Source organism: Schistocerca serialis, chromosome 9, assembly GCF_023864345.2.
Source record: "Schistocerca serialis cubense isolate TAMUIC-IGC-003099 chromosome 9, iqSchSeri2.2, whole genome shotgun sequence".
Lineage (NCBI taxonomy): Eukaryota > Metazoa > Arthropoda > Insecta > Orthoptera > Acrididae > Schistocerca > Schistocerca serialis.
In genome coordinates, this window is record NC_064646.1 from 227,927,540 (window position 1) to 227,951,043 (window position 23,504).

Consider the following 23,504-nt stretch of genomic DNA (forward strand, 5'->3'; position numbering starts at 1 on the left):
TTTTATCTTTTTGAAAACTTAGTGAATAATAATATTGTTGTTGTTGTTGAGGATGATTGTCAAATGCCAATGTTGAGAATATGAATCACTGTAACACGTATGTGTTGCTACAGCAGAAATACATGTCGCGTGTGTGAAGTTATTGTTGGTTTAATATATTTGATCTGCAACTGAGGAACATATTTATAGAAGCAGATTTTATTCTATAGGGTAAAAATCGTAGAGGGAGACTGAGAGATGAAAACAGTAAGTAGATTCAGAAGGATGTAAGTTGCAGTAAGTACTGGGAGATCAAGAAACTTGCACACGATAGAGTAGCACAGAGAGCTGCACCAAACCAGTGTCAGGACTGAAGACAACAACAACTACAACAACAACAGGAATTTTGTTTATTTAGATTGAATACCTTCCATTTACTGGGTCTGAATCTCAACTCTATTCCTAGACTCTTCACATACTATGATTTCAACCATCATGTGGACTGATATTCAATCCAAGCTGTGGATACATAAGAAAATTCCTTTCCTGCAGTCAGTCTTAGGGTTAATTTGTATAGCCTTTTACAATAAATTTTTGCTGCCACTTAATCTCTGTCATATAGATGTATGATACCTACACATGCATCAAGTTATCAGAGATATGACGTGTGAATGGCAAGTCACTGTACCAGCATACTACAGGTGTTTGCTGAATCCTGTCCAGCAGTGACTGGGCCCATATTGGAAGGACACTAAATCAATAAGCTGTGTATGACATTGATTATAAACCCATTTGACATCCACAATCAGTACCATGGGCATATTACAATTAACTGGAGGTCATCAGTTTTAGTTGAACTCAGGACATATATGATGACATCCAGTGCTGTATTTGTCAATATTTGTTACTAGCAACTAGTGTCCCACTCTTCTTCAAAGGCCTATTCTGATTTCTTCCACTGTTCTCTTTACCATGCTATTGTTGCTATGATGTTTCACCATATGACTGCAGCCCATCTCGGCATCTTTCCTTTCTCCTTTCTTCTTTTAGGACAAGTAGTCTGTTGCCAATTTGTTTGTAAACAATACAGGTGCATCAGCACAATATACAATGTCCCAGAATTCATGTCTGGGGGCTAAATGATGAAAACTGGGCTAATATTACAAAAACCACAAAGTAATTAGAGATTTTATGCCATAGGAGGGTTGGTAGAAGTGTATTTCACAGCATCATCATTGTACTAGACCCAAATTTTATACAAGCATTTTAGTCACAGGAATGTTAAGTGGAATAATAGTTAGTGCATGTTACAGACAAGACTAGGAGGCAAATAATAGTGTAAGCATTTTGCAACATTTTTCTTAACTGTACCACTGGCAGGAAGATACAGTGAATCACGATTTTTATTACTTTCATCATTTTATCCTAATGTTTAGTTCATATGCAATGAACTATAGCGAATCTCAAAATCCATCCATTGTAATATCCACATTACTTGAGATGTGAATGGATGAATTCTAACTCTTTCATAATGCTTTGTATTGTGAGCATAACTTATTTCCAGACTTCATAGATTACAGACAATATTTTCTGACAAGAATGTGATCCAGTAAAATAGTGCTTCTAAACCAATAATACTGCCCATTCATTATAGATTTAATGATTGTTTGCAGGCACACAAATACTCATTTGCTGCTGTTCAAAGTTTACTGTCATTAATGTAATGGAAAAATGTAATCACTGCTCCTAAATTCCTGGCAACAGTAGCATTTAGGTGCAGCTATATGAATTTGCAACACTTCTCATTCTGAACTAGTAATAATTTTTATGTTTGTGTCTTGCTTTTAAGAATCACTCTCTGAAAATTATTTTGCAGTTGCATCTTATTCTGACATAAGCCACCATATCCTCTGCTACTTTCTGAAGAAGAAAAATACTTGAAATGCAGTGCAGCTGATAAGCAGTAAGGCCAACTACTTCATTACTCTCACACTTGGTTGCATAATTTGGTTAGACATTATCTGAAATTTTGTCACAGATTTATTTACAGTGAATTCTACCTGCAATTAAACAGTTAAGCCTGAATGGCTGATAGTGAACCCATATAAATGTGTTCTTAGAAGTTTAGTGTCTAGTTGCTGTCACCATGATTTGAACATTCAGTCAGTTCCATAATCTGTCTCGTAGCTATGAGACATATGGAGTGCCCCCTATCAGCCAGTCCAGTAAGCACCACTTAGTACATGTGGTATACACAATTACAGAGTGAGTGTCAGATATCTGGCATCTCCTATATCAGTGACTTCCTTCCTGACCTCATTTTGTGGACTGGTTCTTCTGTTGCTGTTGCCAAATTGTTTGAATTTTATACCAATTTGGCTATGATAGCCAAATTGTTTTGCTGTTGAGTGTACAAACATTTTTGTGTTTCTTCCAGTTGAGTGGATATTTGCACAGTGTGTGATCCTGTTCTTTGTTTCCTGCTGGTATTGCTATGCTACTATTACACCTGTATCTGTGGTCACAGCGTCTTTATCTGATGTAATGTCTTCACAATTTCGTTACAGTAAACCTCATGCACTTTTCCAGTCAATATGATTGTTCTAGTACTATTTCGACCATCATTTCTTTTCAGATTATGTTCAAGTACAGCACTTGTGATGTGGATAACTTTCAGTTTTTAGAAACATTAAGGTAACTTCCACTGAGCTATTATTTAATTATTTTATTTTATTTCTTGTTCACATGAAAAAAATCCTGATTTACACTTGATGAACTGTCAAGTCACTGCCATGTGCTATTTCCAATATGCACAGAATTCATTTTCTGTAAACACAACAAAGCATTTAAAAAAAAATTGCACTATTTGTTTTATTTTATATCATAATACTTTCAAATAACAACAACCCTTCTTCAGTATGCATATAATTTGCTGCAGTTTTGCTCTGAGACATGGAGGCTGTTAGCAAAATTTTCCATTAAATTTCATTCTTATCATAATTGCCTGTGCTTATATTTTTTATGTGTGTTGCACCAGCAATGGGCAAGAATATTTAGCGATGGTTTGTATGTCTCTGACTACTGCCCTGAATTTTCAAACTGCTGTTTAATTCTGGTGTCTTGTGGTTTCAAATAACTGATTGTATGAAAATTAATCGCCAGTACTGATTGATATGAAATATGTATGTTCCAGGGAATATTGTTACAGCAACCACAATTTTTTTATTTATTTTATGCATTTGCCTTAAGAGTTTCCTAAATGTGTCTCATCTTAAAATTCATTAACTGTTGCACTTACTGATGTTTTTATATTCTTTAGTTCATTGCGTACTATTAAGAATTAATTTCAATGTCTTTACAGTATACTATTTCTGTAGTTCATACTGTACAAAATGCTATCAGTATGTCTTTCTCCTATCTTACTGTTTTCTAAGTTAATATGGAAGTACAGGCACAGTGCTCAGCATACTGCTCTACAGATGGACAAGGGCAATATTTTCTTGTATATTTTATATTGGTGAGAAGAGAAGGGAAGATTAGGACATAACATCCAAGAGTTATACTGGTATACATTTTATATTAGAAACAGAGTATCTCAGGAGCTTGTAAAGTTCATCACACCACATGCACCCAATTACGGTTCATCACTGATATGGAAAATCTAGGGCAAACATAAATTTACTTGCAGTATGACACTTACTTGCAAGTAGTTCTTGTTCTCACCAAGTTCAAAGCTGCAGTATTCAATTCTCACCTTAGAATTGTAATGTGCTGAAGGCTTTCCATGCCTATGCCAATGTTATGGCAATCAGATACAGCAAACTTGAAAAACGACCATTTAAAATCCATGCCACAATTCAGCTCCCCAAAAACTATGTCCAGCTCCTGAAATTACAACAAAACATTAATTTATAATGAACAAATTACTATCTCAGTCATTTGTTGCAGTTTAATGGTCAACAGCAAATGAATGCCAATCTCTGGCTTCTTCCATCTGTTCAATCTGCTGCAATTTTAAAGCATACTACACAATGTGAAACACACATTGTTACTTGTAACCCTTTTCTCTTTCTTTTGTCATATCACTTTAGTTAATATGTTGCTTGAAAGAACCAGTTGTAATTTAATCAGCACATGGTATCTTTCCTCCACCCCATGAACCATGGACCTTGCCGTTGGTGGGGAGGCTTGCGTGCCTCAGCGATACTGATAGCCATACCGTAGGTGCAACCACAAAGGAGGGGTATCTGTTGAGAGGCCAGCCAAACATGTGGTTCCTGAAGAGGGGCAGCAGCCTTTTCAGTAGTTGCAGGGGCAACAGTCTTGATGATTGACTGATCTGGCCTTGTAACACTAAACAAAACGGCCTTGCTGTGCTGGTACTGCGAATGGTTGAAATCAAGGGGAAACTACAGCCGTAATTTTTCCCGAGGGCATGTAGCTTTACTGTATGGTTAAATGATGATGGCGTCCTCTTGGATAAAATATTCCAGAGGTAAAATAGTCCCCCATTCGGATCTCCGGGCGGGGACTACTCAGGAGGACGTCGTTATCAGGAGAAAGAAAACGGGCATTCTACGGATCGGAGCGTGGAATGTCAGATCCCTTAACCGGGCAGGTAGGTTAGAAAATTTAAAAAGGGAAATGGATAGGTTAAAGTTAGATGTAGTGGGAATTAGTGAAGTTTGGTGGCAGGAGGAACAAGACTTCTGGTCAGGTGAATACAGGGTTATAAATAAAAAATCAAATAGGGGTAATGCAGGAGTAGGTTTAATAATGAATAAAAAAAATAGGAATGTGGGTAAGCTACTACAAACAGCATAGTGAACGCATTATTGTGGCCAAGATAGACACGAAGCCCATGCCTACTACAGTAGTACAAGTTTATATACCAACTAGCTCTGCAGATGACGAAGAAATTGAAGAAATGCATTATGAAATAAAAGAAATTATTCAGATAGTGAAGGGAGACAAAAATTTAATAGTCATGGGTGACTGGAATTCAGTAGTAGGAATAGGGAGAGAAGGAAACATAGTAGGTGAATATGGATTGGGCGTAAGAAATGAAAGAGGAAGCCGCCTCGTAGAATTTTGCATAGAGCACAACTTAATCATACCTAACACTTGGTTCAAGAATCATAAAAGAAGGTTGTATACATGGAAGAATCCTGGAGATACTAAAAGGTATCAGATAGATTATATAATGGTAAGACAGAGATTTAGGAACCAGGTTTTAAATTGTAAGACATTTCCAGGGGCAGATGTGGACTCTGACCACAATCTATCGGTTATAAACTGTAGATTAAAACTGAAGAAACTGCAAAGAGGTGGGAATTTAAGGAGATGGGACATGTATAAACTGACTAAACCAGAGGTTGTACAGAGTTTCAGGGAGAGCATAAGGGAACAATTGACAGGAATGGGGGAAAGAAATATAGTAGAAGAAGAATGGGTAGCTTTGAGGGATGAAGTAGTGAAGGCAGCAGAGGATCAAGTAGGTAAAAAGATGAGGGCTAGTAGAAATCCTTGGGTAACAGAAGAAATATTGAATTTGACTGATGAAAGGAGAAAATATAAAAATGCAGTAAATGAAGCAGGCAAAAAGGGATACAAACGTCTCAAAAATGAAATCGACAGGAAGTGCAAAATGGCTAAGCAGGGATGGCTAGAGGACAAATGTAAGGATGTAGAGGCTTATCTCACTACGGGTAAGATAGATACTGCCTACAGGAAAATTAAAGAGACCTTTGGAGAAAATAGAACCACTTGTATGAATATTAAGAGCTCAGATGGAAACCCAGTTCTAAGCAAAACAGGGAAAGCAGAAAGGTGGAAGGAATATATAGAGGGTCTATACAAGAGCGATGTACTTGAGGACAATATTATGGAAATGGAAGAGGATGTAGATGAAGATGAAATGGGAGATATGATACTGCGTGAAGAGTTTGACAGAGCACTGAAAGACCTGAGTTGAAACAAGGCCCCGGAGTAGATAACATTCCATTAGAACTACTGACAGCCTTTGGAGAACCAGTCCTGACAAAACTCTACCATCTGGTAAGCAAGATGTATGAGACAGGTGAAATACCCTCAGACTTCAAGAAGAATATAATAATTCCAATCCCAAAGAAAGCAGGTGTTGACAGACATGAAAAGTACCGAATTATCAGTTTAATAAGTCACGGCTGCAAAATACTAATGCGAATTCTTTACAGACGAATGGAAAAATTAGTAGAAGCCGACCTCGGGGAAGATCAGTTTGGATTCCGTAGAAATATTGGAACACGTGAGGCAATACTGACCCTATGACTTATCTTGGAAGCTAGATTAAGGAAAGGCAAACCTACGTTTCTAGCATTTGTAGATGTAGAGAAAGCTTTTGACAATGTTGACTGGAATACTCTCTTTCAGATTCTGAAGGTGGCAGGGGTAAAATACAGAGAGCGAAAGGCTATTTACAATTTGTACAGAAACCAAATGGCAGTTATAAGAGTTGAGGGGCATGAAAGGGAAGCAGTGGTTGGGAAGGGAGTGAGTCAGGGTTGTAGCCTCTCCCCGATGTTATTCAATCTGTATATTGAGCAAGCAGTAAAGGAAACAAAAGAAAAATTTGGAGTAGGTATAAAAATCCATGGAGAAGAAATAAAAACCTTGAGGTTCGCTGATGACATTGTAATTCTGTCAGAGACAGCAAAGGACTTGGAAGAGCAGTTGAACGGAATGGATAGCATCTTGAAAGGAGGATATAAGATGAATATCAACAAAAGCAAAACGAGGATAATGGAATTAGTCGAACTAAGCCGGGAGATGCTGAGGGTATTAGATTAGGAAATGAGACACTTAAAGTATAAAAGGAATTTTGCTATTTGGGGAGCAAAATAACTGATGATAGTCGAAGTAGAGAGGATATAAAATGTAGACTGGCAATAGCAAGGAAAGTGTTTCTGAAGAAGAGAAATTTGTTAACTTCAAGTATAGATTTAAGTGTCAGGAGACAGGGATGATAAATAGTTTGCACAAGAAGAGAATAGAAGCTTTTGAAATGTGGTGCTATAGAAGAATGCTGAAAATTAGATGTTTAGATCACATAACTAATGAGGAGGTATTGAACAGAATTGGGAAGAAGAGGAGTTTGTGGCACAACTTGACTAGAAGAAGGGATCGATTGGTAGGACATGTTCCGAGGCATCAAGGGATCACAAATTTAGTATTGGAGGGCAGCGTGGGGAGTAAAAATCGTAGAGGGAGACCAAGAGATGAATACACCAAGCAAATTCAGAAGGATATAGGTTGCAGTAGGTACTGGGAGATGAAGAAGCTTGCACAGGATAGAGTAGCATGGAGAGCTGCATCAAACCAGTCTCAGGACTGAAGACCACAACAATAACAACGTGGTATCTTTGGAATAATTACAGTATAAAGCTGCTGCAGATTTTTCAGGTTTTAAATGCTTTTACATTATATATTTTTCTGTATTGAGATGCCAATGTTCTAACAGAGCATGGGTTGGTCTTCACCCACCTGAAAAATTAAAACTGTATGCTGAACTAGGACTCAATCCTAGACATCTGCTTTCAATAGGAAACACTTAAGCATGTGACCCATCCAAGCACTTACAGCTACCATCTGATACTGCTCCTTCCCCTCTCTAGTTCCTAATTCACACAAACAGGAGAAACACACTGACAGACAGATGCTTAGGCTGGGCCACATTGCATGCCTGGTTCTTTCAGTTAGCAGTGTGATGCTCTCAAAAGGATACATATATGGTAACCTTCTCACAGCGATGGTATATGAAGTGGCTTAACCTCGAAGGCATTACATCAGCAGATGATAGAGCTCAACCTTGTTCGCAGCATAGATTAGTGGGCAGCAGTGCGAGTGCTGCCATAGATTACTTGCCCCACAGACCTGTTTACCTCTCTGGGCCACTTGACTATAAATAGTTCATATACTATCTCTAAGCAGCCTGGATATTTAGTGCAGCACATCTCCACTCCAAAGTATCTTCCATTGAGCTCTGGGCCAGGTGCTGACAGTACCCACAGTTCCTCAATCAGAGCCTCGATCAGAACATTTGCGATGTATGACACCATGCTGCATCGCCCATCACCAACTGCCAGCACTTGCCTGTACCATCACCAGAACTTGGCCTCTGCATCAGAGCTGTCCAGGAACTTGGTATAGCCTGTCAACCTTCATTACATTATTCTGTTCTACTGATGAGTGAACATTAACTTCCACCACATCATCATTACGGATTTTGGCCAAAATTAGGCTCTTATAAATTCAGTGATTAACTTGTCTCCATAGGAGGAGTATTTGGTTGATATACTTTTCAATAAAACTTATTGTTTACCTGGGCTGTGTTCACCTATGTCGCAAAGTCATTGGATATGATGTTTTCGCTTCACCATGTCCTAATATTTTGATGTTACTGCGCAGGTGTTGCTGGTATTCCAGAACATGCCACACACCATGCAAGTGATGGCACACAAAATGATGACCATCACAACATCCAACATGGATCTCTGGTTGTCATCCGGTTGACCCGCACTGACACACTGGTAAAAGCTGGCCAACCACCGCTGTTCCACATGTTTGACCACAATAGCGAGCTCTGGGTCAACTATGTGGTCAGACTGAAACACCACTTTCTGGGCCACGGCATCACAGGTGACATCCAACAGCATGCATCCTTTCTGGACTATGCAGGCCAAGCAATTTACTATTTAATACAACAGCTCAACCCTGAAGTGGGGACCCATGCCCTCCCATATGACTGCTTGAAGACTTGTTTACTAGAATATTTTGACTTGCAAGTGCATGTGGCCCACCATACTTTTTTATTTACCACAAGTTTTGTGGACAATCTTAAGGAGAGAGGATAGGCAAATTGTGGGGTTATATCATGACTACTGATTCCAGTGTACTAATCCTCAATGTACACAGTTCTATGCAACTTCCCTTATCAGAGACATGTTTCTTGTACACTCACCAGATGGAGGACTTCATACCAATCCCCTCAAATCCAAGAATCCCATGTCAGTGACTTGCCTCCCAAACATTAGGACTTTCAAAAAGTCTTTGTGCTCATTGGCAACATTACACAACCCTTTGCAGGTATTTGGAGCCTACCCAGCCTGCTGGCCCCAGTCTCAGCCACAGCCCGCACAGCATTCAGATTCACCTGTGGCTGCAAGCCTTTGCAGGTATTTGCAGCCTATGGGTAGGCTGGCCCCAATCTCAGCCACAGCCTGCACTACATTCAGATTCACCTGCGGCTGCAAGCCCCCGACCAATGTATGTCACCCACGGCAGTTCATGCAGTATCTTGTTTTATTGCCCACCCATAATAATAGTTTTATTATCACCAGGATAAATGTTCTTCCTGCAGCAAGACAGGACACAAGGTGGATGTTTGCCAATCCTCCCTTAAGATGAACGTAGTTTACACCTGCATGGAGCACCATTTCCTGGGAGCTCAGGATCTTCTCTCCATGTATGAGTTTGTTTTATCTCATCCTACTATTGGCTTCACTGGTTTTGAGGCTCATGTCACCTCCCTCCAACAGCCACACCCTGCTTTGCCAAAGCTTGGAATGTTACATTTATGCACAGAGATAAGCTACAGATGGAGAAGGCATTCTCACCACTGTCGCCAATGGTCAGTGGGCTACTTCTATCATGACTGGAAAAATTGAATGGATCACTTCCGATTCGTGATGACTTTCAGGTCACAATCAATACACAGTCTGTCAGTGACACCTACACAAATCAAAAAGTGGATACCATTAAGGCATGGTTTGCAGGAGGCAAGATTTTCACCAAGACTGGTCTACGGAATACCTACCTTCAGCTCCTCTGGACGAGATATCAGGCAATGCTCTAGTCATTAACACCGTGTTTGGACTATTATACTATAACGGTCTTCCTATTGGCACTGCCAGTGCCAAGCTATTTCTTTAATGGCACTTGAAACAGCTGATGTATTGGCACACCAAACTATCTGCACAACATTCTCATCACAGGGTAAAAATGCTCAGGACTTTGCGGCCAACCTTGATGCCTTTTTGGCTGTTCTGCAACAAGCTAATCTCAAGTTAATATGGACAAATGTCATTTTTTCATCCTTCAGGTAGAATATCTCGGTCATGTTCTCACTGCTTTAGGAGTACAACCTGCAGCACAATGTTCAAACCATCCAGCAGCTTACAGTCCCAATGGACTTAAAGGAACTACAACCTGTGCTTGGTCAACTTAATTACTATTGCAAGTTCATCACAAATGACACTGTCATAGTGTAACTACTCCATCAGTTGTTTCAAAACACCGTCAAGTGGAATTGCCCTAGCACGTGATAAAGCCTTCAGAGATCTTGATCAAGTCCTGCTCCAGCTGACATGCTTTATGGCCTATGACCCACCAAAATCTTTATTTGTAGCAGCTAACACTTCTGATTACAGCTTGGGTGCAGTGTTACCTCACAAAGTACATGATGTGAAACATCTCATTGCAATCATATCCAAAATTCTGACACAGGTACAATGCAACTACAGCCAAATAGAAAAAGAGACTCTGGCTATTGTTGAACTTCTAGCATGCTGGAGTAGCTTGAGTCAGCAACTTCTGTTGATCAACAGAACAAAAAACTAGTTCAAGTTGCAAATATTTTATTCTTCATTCAGTCACTAGTTAGCTGTATGCACTCTAAATGTGCATTACACATTTTTGACATCTTTGGAAATGCCATTTTCCACTTTTGTAGATTTGAAAATGGGTCTCAGCCCAAGACTAGTCACTGAATGAAAAATAAAATATTTGCTACTTGGATTGGTTATTAGATCTATTTGGCTATTATTTTTACACTCAAGAAATTCTATGAACAGCTAACAGTTCATGTTACTGACTGACCATAAACCCTTCTTACCATTCTTAATGGGAGACTCCAAAAAGCTGACCAAATTGCCACATCACTCCTAATTCAATTCAGAACCAGAGGTGTGTTGCCATACAGACACAGAAGCAGAAGATTTCGTAGCCAACCTTCACTTGGATGCACAGACAATCACCTCTCACCCTTTGGGAAAGCTGGTTAACTGCAAATTATGCCATCTAGTTCACTGAGGTTGGCCAACAGATCGGAAACAGTTGGTTCATCCGCAAGGTCAAGCATTCTGGAATAAGTGCCATGAGTTCTCCACCTTAAATGGAGTCCTTTTGTTGCAAGGAAAAAGTGGACACACCCACAATGTGATCCCATCCACTTGGAAGTACCACATCCTGTCCCTCCTACATCAGGTCCAGTGCAGGGGAAAGGGGTGCTCGCCAAGAGGCTGGTACATCAACATATGAGTGGCAAGGGATCCAAGCAGATACTGTCACTTGGATGCACAGATAATCAGCTCTCACTCTTTGGGAGAGCTGGTTAACTGCAAATTATGCCATCTAGTGCACTGAGGTTGGCCAACAGATTGGAAACAGTTGGTTCATCCGCCAGGTCAAGCATTCTGGAATAAGTGCCATGAGTTCTCCACCTTAAATGGAGTCTTTTTGTTGCAAGGAAAAAGTGGTCACACCCACAATGTGATCCCATCCACTTGGAAGTACTGCATCCTGTCCCTCCTACATCAGGTCCAGTGCAGGGGAAAGGGGTGCTCACCAAGAGGCTGGTACATCAACATATGAGTGGCAAGGGATCCAAGCAGATACTGTCACTTGGATGCACAGATAATCACCTCTCACTCTTTGGGAGAGCTGGTTAACTGCAAATTATGCCATCTAGAGCACTGAGGTTGGCCAACAGTTCGGAAACAGTTGGTTCATCCGCAAGGTCAAGCATTCTGGAATAAGTGCCATGAGTTCTCCACCTTAAATGGAGTCCTTTTGTTGCAAGGAAAAAGTGGACACACCCACAATGTGATCCCATCCACTTGGAAGTACCGCATCCTGTCCCTCCTACATCAGGTCCAGTGCAGGGGAAAGGGGTGCTCGCCAAGAGGCTGGTACATCAACATATGAGTGGCAAGGGATCCAAGCAGATACTGTCACTTGGATGCACAGATAATCAGCTCTCACTCTTTGGGAGAGCTGGTTAACTGCAAATTATGCCATCTAGTGCACTGAGGTTGGCCAACAGATCGGAAACAGTTGGGTCATCCGCAAGGTCAAGCATTCTGGAATAAGTGCCATGAGTTCTCCACCTTAAATGGAGTCCTTTTGTTGCAAGGAAAAAGTGGTCACACCCACAATGTGATCCCATCCACTTGGAAGTACTGCATCCTGTCCCTCCTACATCAGGTCCAGTGCAGGGGAAAGGGGTGCTCACCAAGAGGCTGGTACATCAACATATGAGTGGCAAGGGATCCAAGCAGATACTGTCAATATGGTGGCAGCATGCAAAACCTGCCAAAGCAAACAGCCAGCACATGCTTGCATATACTTCAGGTGGCCTGATGAGTCAGTGCCCTGACAAACCACAGTTATCAACAACAGACCTCAGTTCACATCTTCCAAATTTACCTCTTTTTCTTTTTCTAATAACATTGCAAGTGCACATAGCATCTTTTCATCCTGCATCCAACGATTAGTGGAAAACTTTGTCTGCACACTGACGATAATTTAAATGAAGCCCTCATTCTGTTTTAGTCTCTTATCACTCAACCCCTCAGCATGGCATCAGCCCTGGCAAAAAACTCCCTCAACCCCTCAGTGTGCCATCAGCCCTGCCAAAAAACCCCCTCAACCCCTCAGCATGCCATCAGCCCTACCAAAAAATTCCACAGACAGCAGTATTGGTCCAAACTCTGCATCCTACAAGATCTCCATCTCCCTATCCATGGTCTTGGCCCCACTACTACTCTGTCGAAGATACCATTTGGGCAATAGTTTTCTCTAAGAATAACCGCTGCTGAGCCCTGGTGGTTGTTGCCCATTTATTAAGAAAAGCCATGGTGGAAGTACAACTTTACAATGGCTTCATTTGCCACAAGCGTATTAATCAGGTGCACCCACGGAAAACAGTGATACCTCCTAGCAGTGGATTATCACATTCTTTTGATCCCAAGTTGGTTGTTCCCCCTCCACAAACCTACAACAGCGCAGCAGAACTGCCACAGCCACAAGGTCCATACCCTCCAGCCTCTGGCAAGGTCAGCCAGACCCTGGTCCAGACAGCAACTCCAATGGACAGTGACCTCAGCCCGCTGGGGTCACCAGTTCCACAGGTAGCCAACAAAGAAGCAACAGTTTTCTCATGCATCAAGATGTGCTACACCATCTATTTCTTGGAGGATGGGGTGTGGGGCAGAGGGATGGATGCTGTGTATGGTATGTACGTCCTATAGACCGACAACCTTTCTCACAACAATGGTATACCAAGTGGCCTAACCTCGAAGGAGTTACATCACCAGATGACAGAGCTCAACCATGCATGCAGCCTAGGCCGGCGGGCAGCAGTGCAAGAGCTGCCAGTGATCATTGGCTCTGCAGACCATTGGCCTCATGATTACAAATACAGCTAAACTTGATTAAATTGGAATGTGTGTAATTCAGAAATCTGGACAAACTGTGCAAGTATTTCAGTCCTGGCACATTCAATATTCTTTCTATGCGTCAATTTTTTTGTATATGTGGAACATACCTAACCCAGAAACGGAATGCAAATTTAAAACATAATTAATACTTCATTGTATAATGTGAAAGAAAAGCTTACATTTTGTGATCAAAAAGTAACAGGAATTTTTGTTTTTCTTAAGTATTTCATTTATTCACCATATACTTTGTGCCCTTCAAAGTAATACCCCTCATATATAATACAGTTGTACCAGCACTTCTTCCAATCTTGGAAGTTCCTCCAGTACTCATTTTTCGTTACGGTGTTCAGCTCCTTCTGTGATTATGTTTTCATCTCATCAATGGTGGCAAAATGACATCCTTTCACCATTCCCTTCACACTCATAAATACAAAGAAGTGGCAGGGGGCGATGTCCTATGAATATCCTAAGGCAACATAACAGTTTTCTTTCCTGCCAAAAAATCATGAACAAGCATTGGGGTATGAGTGGGAGAACTATTGTGATGCAGTTTCCAAGAGTTGTTTTGCTTTAGTGCTGGTCATTTTCTTCAGATTGCTTCATGCAAATGGTGCATGACTTCCAGGTAGTATTCCTTACTGGCTGTACGACCATAAGGCAGGAACTCATGATGGACTATTCCACTTTAATTGAAGAAAACACGGAGGATCACCTTCACATGTGACCGAACTTGTCCAATTTTTTTCAGCCTTGGATTTTCAAGTGGTTTCCAGCGAGATGACTGAGCCTTCGCCTCGATGTCATACTCATCCTTCATCAGCTGTTATAAACTTCTTTAGAAGTTCTGAATCATTGTCAACTTCATTCACCAATTCCTGAGCAATGTATATTCAACATCATTTTTTGGTTAAAATTCAACAATTTCGGAACAAACTTTGCTGCTACATGTTTCAAGCCCAAAACATTCAAATAAATTGCTTGGGACGAGCCAAAGGATATGCTGACATCATCAGCAACCTCTCTGATGGTGATTCAGTGATTTTCCACAACCATTTTTTAACTTCTTTCACAGTGTTGTCAGTAACTGATGTGCTAGAGCATCCTGGGCAGTCTTTGTCTTTAGCATCTTCTTGCCCCTCTTTCATACACTTACCCCACTCGTAAACTCTTGTCTTACTCATAGTAGGTCCACCAAAAGCTACAGTCAACATTTTAAATGTGGTGCTGCACTTTATTCCATTTTCAGGAAAAATTTAATGCAAATTGTTTGACACATCTTTTTGGAAAGTAAAAATTTACTGAGCTCTCAAAACCACATATACCCTTTTCAGCTGTCAACAATACACTAAATATTTGGAACAACTGAAAATGCCAATGTACATTAGGAACATGAGTACACACACACACACACACACACACACACACACACACACACACACACACACAATTGAAAATCAGATATAAACAGCCCACAAAATTAAAAAAATCGTGCTACCTTTTGATCAAACATTGTATACACAGTACTACTGTACTGGCACTACAGTATACCTTAGTTATACATGTATAGACAAAGAAGCTAATTTTAACAGAAGATTGTACATCCCTGACAATCCTATAATGTGAAAGAGGTGACTGTAGTTTCATCAACAATGGTCTTATCAAACAAGGTCAAGCAGTCCAAAGAAATGCACTACCTGTATTATTCTTCGCCCATTTCAGTTGACTTGTAGCACTTTAAGTGACAAAATGCTTCTGAACAAAAAGTATCTATTGCTAACAATTAATAAAAGATTAAGGTAATGGAGGTGCACGAGAAAGAACCCTCTATGCACAAAATAATCTTGCATTTCCAATGCTGTAAAACAAAATTTTTATGAAACTTTGAGAAATGAGGACATGATACAGAAAGGCGAAGAAGATAGGAAATGAAGAAATTAACAAGATAGCGCAGGAATGATTTGTAACTGTGTAGGCAAAAAACTTACCTTTGACTGAACCAATGTTTCTGAATGAGGCTCTGAAAACCACTAAAAAGTTTGAAAATATGGAATTTAAGGAATCTACAGGATGACTGGACACTCAAAGCTAGACACAACTTTGTGTAGAATGAAGTGCATGGGGAAGCTATGGATGTGCAGGAAAATCTAGCAACAGAACAGAAGACAATATTGCACAAACTAAATGGGAATTATGACCCAAAAGATGTGTTCAGTGTCAATGGAACATATTTATTTTATTGCGCACTGCCTTCAAAATCTGTAGTAATAGAGATGATAAGTGCATCAATGGAAAAATCTCCATGAAAAGACTCACTAATCTGCTGTGTGGCAACACGTTGGGTGAAATGGAGAAAGCACAGGTGATTAGAAAGATAGCAAAACCCTACTGTTTCAAAAACATAGGTGTCAGTAAGCTTCCACTCACACAGTGAAGCAATAAACAGATGAGGATAGTAAGTGGTATTATGGAAGAGTGGCTGGACTTTCTCAATGTGAAAATCAAGAAAGGATATCACCAAGTTCTTTCCCTAGACAATACAACCTGCCACCCAAAAGCCAAGTTATCAAATGTGAAGTTGGCTTGGAATACACCAGGTTCAACCAGCATCACACCAGCCATGGACCAGGGGCTTATTTACACATTCAAGTGTCACTATAGGCAATTATTGATGCAGTCCCTTATTCTTAGTGATGAAGAAGCAGAAAGAGCATTTGCTTTTGCACAATCAGTTTCTGTTCTGGTTGCAGTACACTGGATTGGCTTGGTAACAAGTGCTGCCAAGTGCTCCTACAAAGCAGGCTTTGGAGGTGATAAACAAGATGCTTCTTTATTTACTGAAGCTCAACGAAATGCAGTAGCAATTGCTAAATTAATTCAAATCCAAAACATTTCATGTAGTCTGGATGACTACATTCAAAGTGATGACTGTCTGACAACTTGCTCCCTGTTTACTTTAGCAACAGATCTAATAGAAACCCACAATGCAGAAGGTGAAGAAAGTGTGATTTAGTCACACAGAATATAGTAATGTCCTGTAATTTATTGTATAATGAATTAAATGCATTATTTCTATATGCCTAAATAACCTTATAAACATCAGACTCATGTAGAAATACAAACTGCAACATTATTTGTAGCTATTAATGATAGATTTATTTGTAGTCAGGTGGTTAAGAAGCTACTTGTAAATTTTTTATTTTCTACAATTTTTTAAAAGAGCTGGCAAAAGTGAAATTGGACTTGTGGGTCTCACGAGAGGCATGACAGAGATAAGTTCCTGCAGTTGCAGTATCCTCTGTCCTCGGTGGCTCAGATGGACAGAGCGTCTGCCCTGTAAGCAGGAGATCCCGCGTTCGAGTCCCAGTCAGGGCATACATTTTCAACTGTGCCCGTTGACTTATATCAATGCTAGTATGCAGCTAGGGGTTTTCATTTCATTGTAACTCTTTAATTAATTCTGTTAATGTTACAGCATAACCACCACACATTTTTTATTTTAGACATTACTTCTTCTGTAGAAGTGACGGAGATATTCGTATTACCTACTAAAGTTATTTGTAATGACACTGACATACAGCATACAGTGCTATTGTCATATGAATGTGTAAGTTTCTACCATAGAACTACATTAAAGGATGGGGGATTGTCTATTTATATCAGAAGTAGAACATATTTCAAAGCTAGAGAATATCTGATCAAGATCAGTGTAGATAAACATTTTGGACTTACAGCCACTGAGCTAACAAAGCTAGACATCCATAAACAGTTTATCATTTTGTGTATGTACTGCTCACCTGGTGGTAATGTGGACACTAACTTCAACAAATTAACTGAAGTCCTGAAAAGAGTCTCAGCCCCTAAAACTAACATGATAATATGTGGAGACATGAAGTGTCAGTGAAATTAGTGATAACTTCCTAAATATTTTGAACACTTTTGTCACAGCACAAATAGTAAACACTGCTATTAGTGAATGAAAAAGCATAGAATCTCAGACTACATACTTACAGAGACTGATGAGGAAAATTATAAAGCATTTAGAAAAGGTCTTGGCCTCTTGGTTATTAGTCAGATAATAAAGCTAAAAACGGGTTTGGTAGAATCCACGAAAGTGCAGGCCTACAAAAGGGTCTTCTTGGAATGTAAAATACATTCTTTTTCTATGTCATTGGCAAATAAAACCTTGGCTAAAATGTGAATGTAATACAATGCAGATACTAAATATAACATGTTATATATTATATAATTAATAATAATTGAAAAAGTAAAAAATAGAAATTAAAAAATAATTATAACTGATGACTTTTGTTGACATAATGTAAATACTAAATTCTCTAAATTGTGCAAACTATTTAATTTTTAAGAAAACATTTCCAAAGTTAGCCATTCCGAGGAAAATAAATGGGTAACTATGAGTATTAGAAATCCCCCCAGGCACTTACATTTCTCAGTTCTTTGCAAAAGCACTGCACTAATTAACTACCAAATGTACAAAAGGTACTGCTTGCTGCAGAAAAGTCATTCAATGAAAAAACATTCTATGATGCAGAAAATAAAAGCAAAGTAATATCGGATATCATAAAATATGAAATTGGAAAAGGCAGACAAGTTTCATAACACACAAGGTAAAGATGTGGATAGAGAAATAGAAAATCCTCAGGAATTGGCAAATTGCTGAGGATTTATTCTCTGGTACTGCAGAGAACTTGCAGCAAAATCTTCCTAAGGGACATGTAGCATCCACAATGAATTTCACAGCAAGTATAATGATGATGTTTCTTACAACCAAACTTGAAGTCAGGGAAATAATACAGAAATTAAAGTAGTAAAAAGTGAGCAAGCATAGATGCATTTCCAGTCTTCTGAAGCATGCATAGATAACATACAAATCCATTAACACACATAATAAATGAGTTCTTTAATTCAGATATTTTTCAGAGTTCCTAAACATGCACAAGTTGTGCACTTACACACACATACACTAAATGAGGTACCTTGTCAACAAAGCGCAGTTTGGTTACTGAAGAGGAAGGAGGACAATAACGGCTACTACAGAGTTTACAAAAGCTCCTGTCAAAGATGTGTTACAGGCATATTCTTAGACCTGTCCAAGGCTTTTGTCACTGTCAAAAGTGACAACAAAACACTACTGATCATATTAGAAGCATTGTGCATAACAGGAATAGACAATGAGTGGTTCCAGTTTTACATGGAAAATAGGCAGAGTTCACACATCTGCTGATGACAGATTTTTAATAAAACAATACACAGACAAGACATATATAAACATAAATGTGCATCAGAAGAATGCACTGCGTCCAATTTTGTCCTTAATAATTATCCAAGACCATACAGGCAATATAAGACAAGGAGAAAAGTTCTCTTTACTAATGACACTAACATTATTGTCACCAGAACTCCTAATAGAGAAGAGAAATGAAATCCTCAAGGATATTCACAATTGGGCAGTATGTGATAAAGTAACACTAAACATTTAAAAAACACCAGCATTCACTTCAGCATAAAGTGGGAAAGCAACTATGCCAAATTGAGCATAGACGATAAACATTGTGGAACAAACAAAAAACTTTCAGCGATGAATACTGATTGCCAAATAATATGGAATAAGCATAAAGATAGTGACCAAAAGAATGTCATCAGCATGTTACGTGCTTAGGGCTCTATCAACAGTTTGTAACAGCCAGAGTCTTGATGTGGGATACTATTCCTATGAACACTAAGTCCTTAGCTATGGGATTATTCTCTGGGATCAATGGCACAAATATTGATACAGTTCTTAAATTGTAAAAAAGGGCAGTAAGAATAATGACTAGAAGCAGTAGTCGGGCTCACTGTAAAGAACTATCTTAAAATATGGGCATCCTTACTGCACAAAATGAGTACACCTACCAACCTGTTGTGCATATCAGCAAAAACATCTGTAAGTATTTCAGTAATGGTTCTACACACAATCATGAAACAACAACCAGTTTGGACTCATATTTACTTAGGAAAAACAAACAGAAAAATTCAAAACAGAGAATTAAAACACATAATAAACTGCTCAAGGTGATGGAAAAGATTGCTTAATATGTCTGTTTAAATACCGGTATTGTCAGAAAATTCCTTCACACATTAAATAGAGGTAAGTTCACACATTTCATACCTGATGTAACACATATATCTGCTGTCATATTGATAAAAAACATTGGGTGATGTTCTGATGGTGCATGAGGAGGCAAAAATAAATGATGAAATTGAAAATACAAACTACTGTTACCAGTCATACTTATTGTTCTTCCATCTACACATTTTGGAGGATTATATCTCCATCACTTGGTGGCTTTATAAAATTAAAAAGGCATAAATAATTTGTATATACGGATGTTTGCGAGCAAAACTATGTGTCAATATGATGCTGTAAATATTCACACACCTCAAGTTCTGTAAGACCTCTGATGATGAGTGCAAGATCTATATGATTCATGGGAGGAAGTTCAGTGGAACATTCATCAGGCCCCTCCATTAATGGAGGCAATCGGGCAACCTTAAGCTGCCGTAGACGTAGGCGATGCACATATGAGGAACATAGAGAAACAAGCACTGCGACCTCCTGACCAACAAAATTTTCCACAGGCATCATTTCCAATTCATCTTGCAGATGCCGTTCTATATACAATCGCTTCCATGACCCTCCATAGTCATGTACGTCATTCATCTGTGGCAAAAAATTATTTGCTATATTGGTAACGTATGATTAGAACAAATTAACAGATCAGGATATCTTAAGGACAACAGTAAACAACAAGCGACTGGCTGTATACATAATCGTTATGAAAACAGAGAAAAAATTCACTGTTTCAGTATTAAACTGGAGCTGTAGTCCAGTCAAATTGCAGATATACCTTGCAAAAGGTGGGGTAGAAGAGTTTATTTTTTCAACTCGCTCATATGGTTGCAAAGATTAGAAAAACGAGTTTTGCCAACAAAATTTCGCTTGGGAAAACTTTCTGCAGTCAAAAAACTTGGAAAATTTCGGCCTTTTTTCAGTTTTTTTCAAAATATCTCAGTTTCATTTGCTCCAATTGCTTTAACGTCTATTTTCTTTTTTAAAGAGCACACAATTCTCTACAAATTTGATTCTTGCCATTTTTTTCTACTCCCAATATCCAAGGCGCTACAGCGCCTCGAAAAATACCAATTTTTCAAATTTTGAGCGTAGTGGCAAGATACCTTATTTTTTAACAGTATTTTTTCAGTTTCTGTTTGTGTAGTATAAATACATTATACATCATGTTATATGTTGGAATTTATCACCTCACTTTCAGGTATTCAATTTCTCTGTATGCAACATGAGGATTGCTGGGCACCCAACTATTGTGATTCTTACATCACTACCTGAAGTTCACTATGGGCCACCTCAGCCCTGGTATTTGTAAAACTATAAATATAAAAATACATCATTAAGAGACTTAGACACACACACACACACGCACACACACACACACACACACACACACACACACACACACACACACACACACGCACACACAAAATAATTTGTCTCAGGAAACTGAACTATTATTAGCTGCAATAGGCAACCTAATTAGGTAGGTAATTATTCTTGTGTATAAAAGCCACACAGTTGACATTAAAAATAAGTAGCTTTATTACAATTAAATTCCATTGTCAGTTACTAAAAAATGTTGACAGTTCTGGGTATGTAATACTTGTAATATCGCACATTAGCGCACTTGAGACATATATGAGCATCACTTCCAACGTTTTGATGGGCCAGGTTCCTCAGTGTCACCAGAAATACCTTGAGTTACGGATTCACGGTCTGTACCTAGAGTTGATCCCAAATTGACCTCTTCTTTAAACAGCGAGTCAGCCTCAGCAAGTTCGTTGATTTCGTCAGCGGTTTCCTCAACATCCTCCATAACATCTTCTTCACTGTCTTCATATAAAAATTTTGGCACGTTTTTGCATTTGACCCCAATACATTTCTTGCAAATTGAAGAACATTTCAAACCCGCTTTTCTGCAGGAGCACGCTCCGCCACAGTTCAGCTTGCATGAGCATGAAACAACGTGAAGAAGTGGTTCAGGTGCTGGATCTTGGCTCATTATAATGGGTATTGGACTGTGGTCACTGTGATTCCAGCCCCATTTCTCAGGGGGCTTCCAGTTTCCCATCAAACTTTGGACTTGTTTGTAAGTCCGCAACGAATGATGTTGTGCAGCATCTAGTATAGGTGGCAACTGTGCAAGATTCAGTTTGCTTTTTGTGGCAGACTTGGCGAATAGTTGGTACCGCAAATGGTCTAGTGTGTGGGAACTGCTGACACCTCCACTATACAATGCGATAGTAACCTGTTCTGTTACTGTTACGATTTCTTCATGGGTAGCATGTGGTTTATTGAACGTGCAAAGCACTGAGGTTAGGTGTTCATTTTTCGCAACAATATTGCAGCACTCAATTTTTCCTTGACCAAAAAAAGCAGATGTTGTATCACATCCGCTAAAGGCGTGAGTGAACAGAATATATTCACTGTCAAACTTGTAAGATGCAGTGGAAAACCACTTGTCTTCTGAATTTCCTCTTCCTGGCTTTAAGATGTTACAATCATAACGTCAGCATCTTCTTGTGCCTGGTGCACTTCAACGCTACATTCCAGAAATTCCTTTTTAAGAAGTGTGATCAAACGCATCTTCTTTCGTTCATTGTACAAGAACTTGTCCTGAGGGACTTGGTTCACCATCTCTGATTCAACCACAATGTCAACCGAAGAATGTTTTTTGGACCTACGAATCCTCTCAGCACTCTTTGTGCTACATTTGACTCCCTCACATGGATACCCATCAAATACAATAGCAAATTGAGGTCCAAATTGACGTTGTAGGTAAGAAACATAGCTTTGGGCTATTGACTTGAAGCAAACATTTCGAGTCCAAGTCACTTTGTGGATGAGGTACCCTCCGTCAAAATTATGTTTGGCATATGGTAGTCTTAACTGCTTGGTTAAAAAGTCATCAGAATTCCCTTTTCAACATAAGAAGCATTTCTCTTTGAAACTGAACTGACCTTTTTCTGCGACCGACGTAGCACGCCTGTTGGTTCCTGAGGATGTCAAAGGCTAGTTGCTATCATTCTCTCATTAATGTACTTCTTGTAGCATGCTTCATGCACCATCACTTCACTGAGCATTTCCAAAAAATGGGTGTGAGCAGACTCCCTGCGTTTAGCACTACAATCGTTAAGTGTGCTCAGTCCTTTCTTTTTCACATTGCATCCACCACTCACCACAGTTTTTTCTCAAATGAAACACAAATTCATCTCAGACATACTCATTTTCAGCACCACAACATATACCGAATGGAAGCAACTCCAAACTGTAGGACCCTTATTGTTGTGTGCTAATAGCTGTCAGCGTGCTGTGAACAATCACTAGAGATAATTGCCTTCCGCCCGCCAAAGAATAAATACACTTTTGTCCGCTAAAGAACAATTCCAACATACTTTTTCTTATAACTGATCATTAATGTCAATCAACTGTAGAAAATTTACGGCACCTGCATGCAATCGTATTACATATTGTAACACAAATAAACTTCACGCAATCCGACGTGAATGTGTTTGCAGTTACTGAATATGATGCTGTTTGTCCGGGCCCTGCAGCAGAGTGAGATGGTAAATTCCAATGAATAACATGACGCGTAATATGTTTATACTACACAAATAGAAACTGAAATAACAGTGTTCAAAAATTAGGTAATTTGCCACTTTGCTCGAAATTTGAAAAATTGGTATTTTTTGATGCGCTGTAGCTCCTTAGATATTGGGAGTAGAAAAAAATGGTAAAAATCAAATTTGTAGAGAATTGTGTGCTCTTTAAAAAAGAAACTAGACGTCAAAGCGATTGGAGCAAATGAAACTGAGATATTATGAAAAAACTGAAAAAAGTCCGAAATTTTCGAATATTTTTGA

The 23,504-nt window shown here is 39.2% G+C and overlaps 1 protein-coding gene across 3 annotated transcripts in view; it reads right to left on the reverse strand.

The window, feature by feature from the left end:
- LOC126418945 (dynein regulatory complex subunit 5) overlaps positions 1 to 23,504 on the reverse strand; it is a 143,430-nt gene that overhangs the window by 40,767 nt on the left and 79,159 nt on the right. For all 3 annotated transcript variants that reach the window (XM_050085981.1, XM_050085982.1, XM_050085980.1), the window contains 2 exons: positions 19,951 to 20,232; positions 3,734 to 3,864 (listed from right to left, as the gene is read on the reverse strand). In XM_050085981.1, coding sequence (XP_049941938.1) covers positions 3,734 to 3,864; positions 19,951 to 20,232 — 413 coding nt within the window. The remainder of the gene's footprint in view (positions 1 to 3,733; positions 3,865 to 19,950; positions 20,233 to 23,504) is intronic.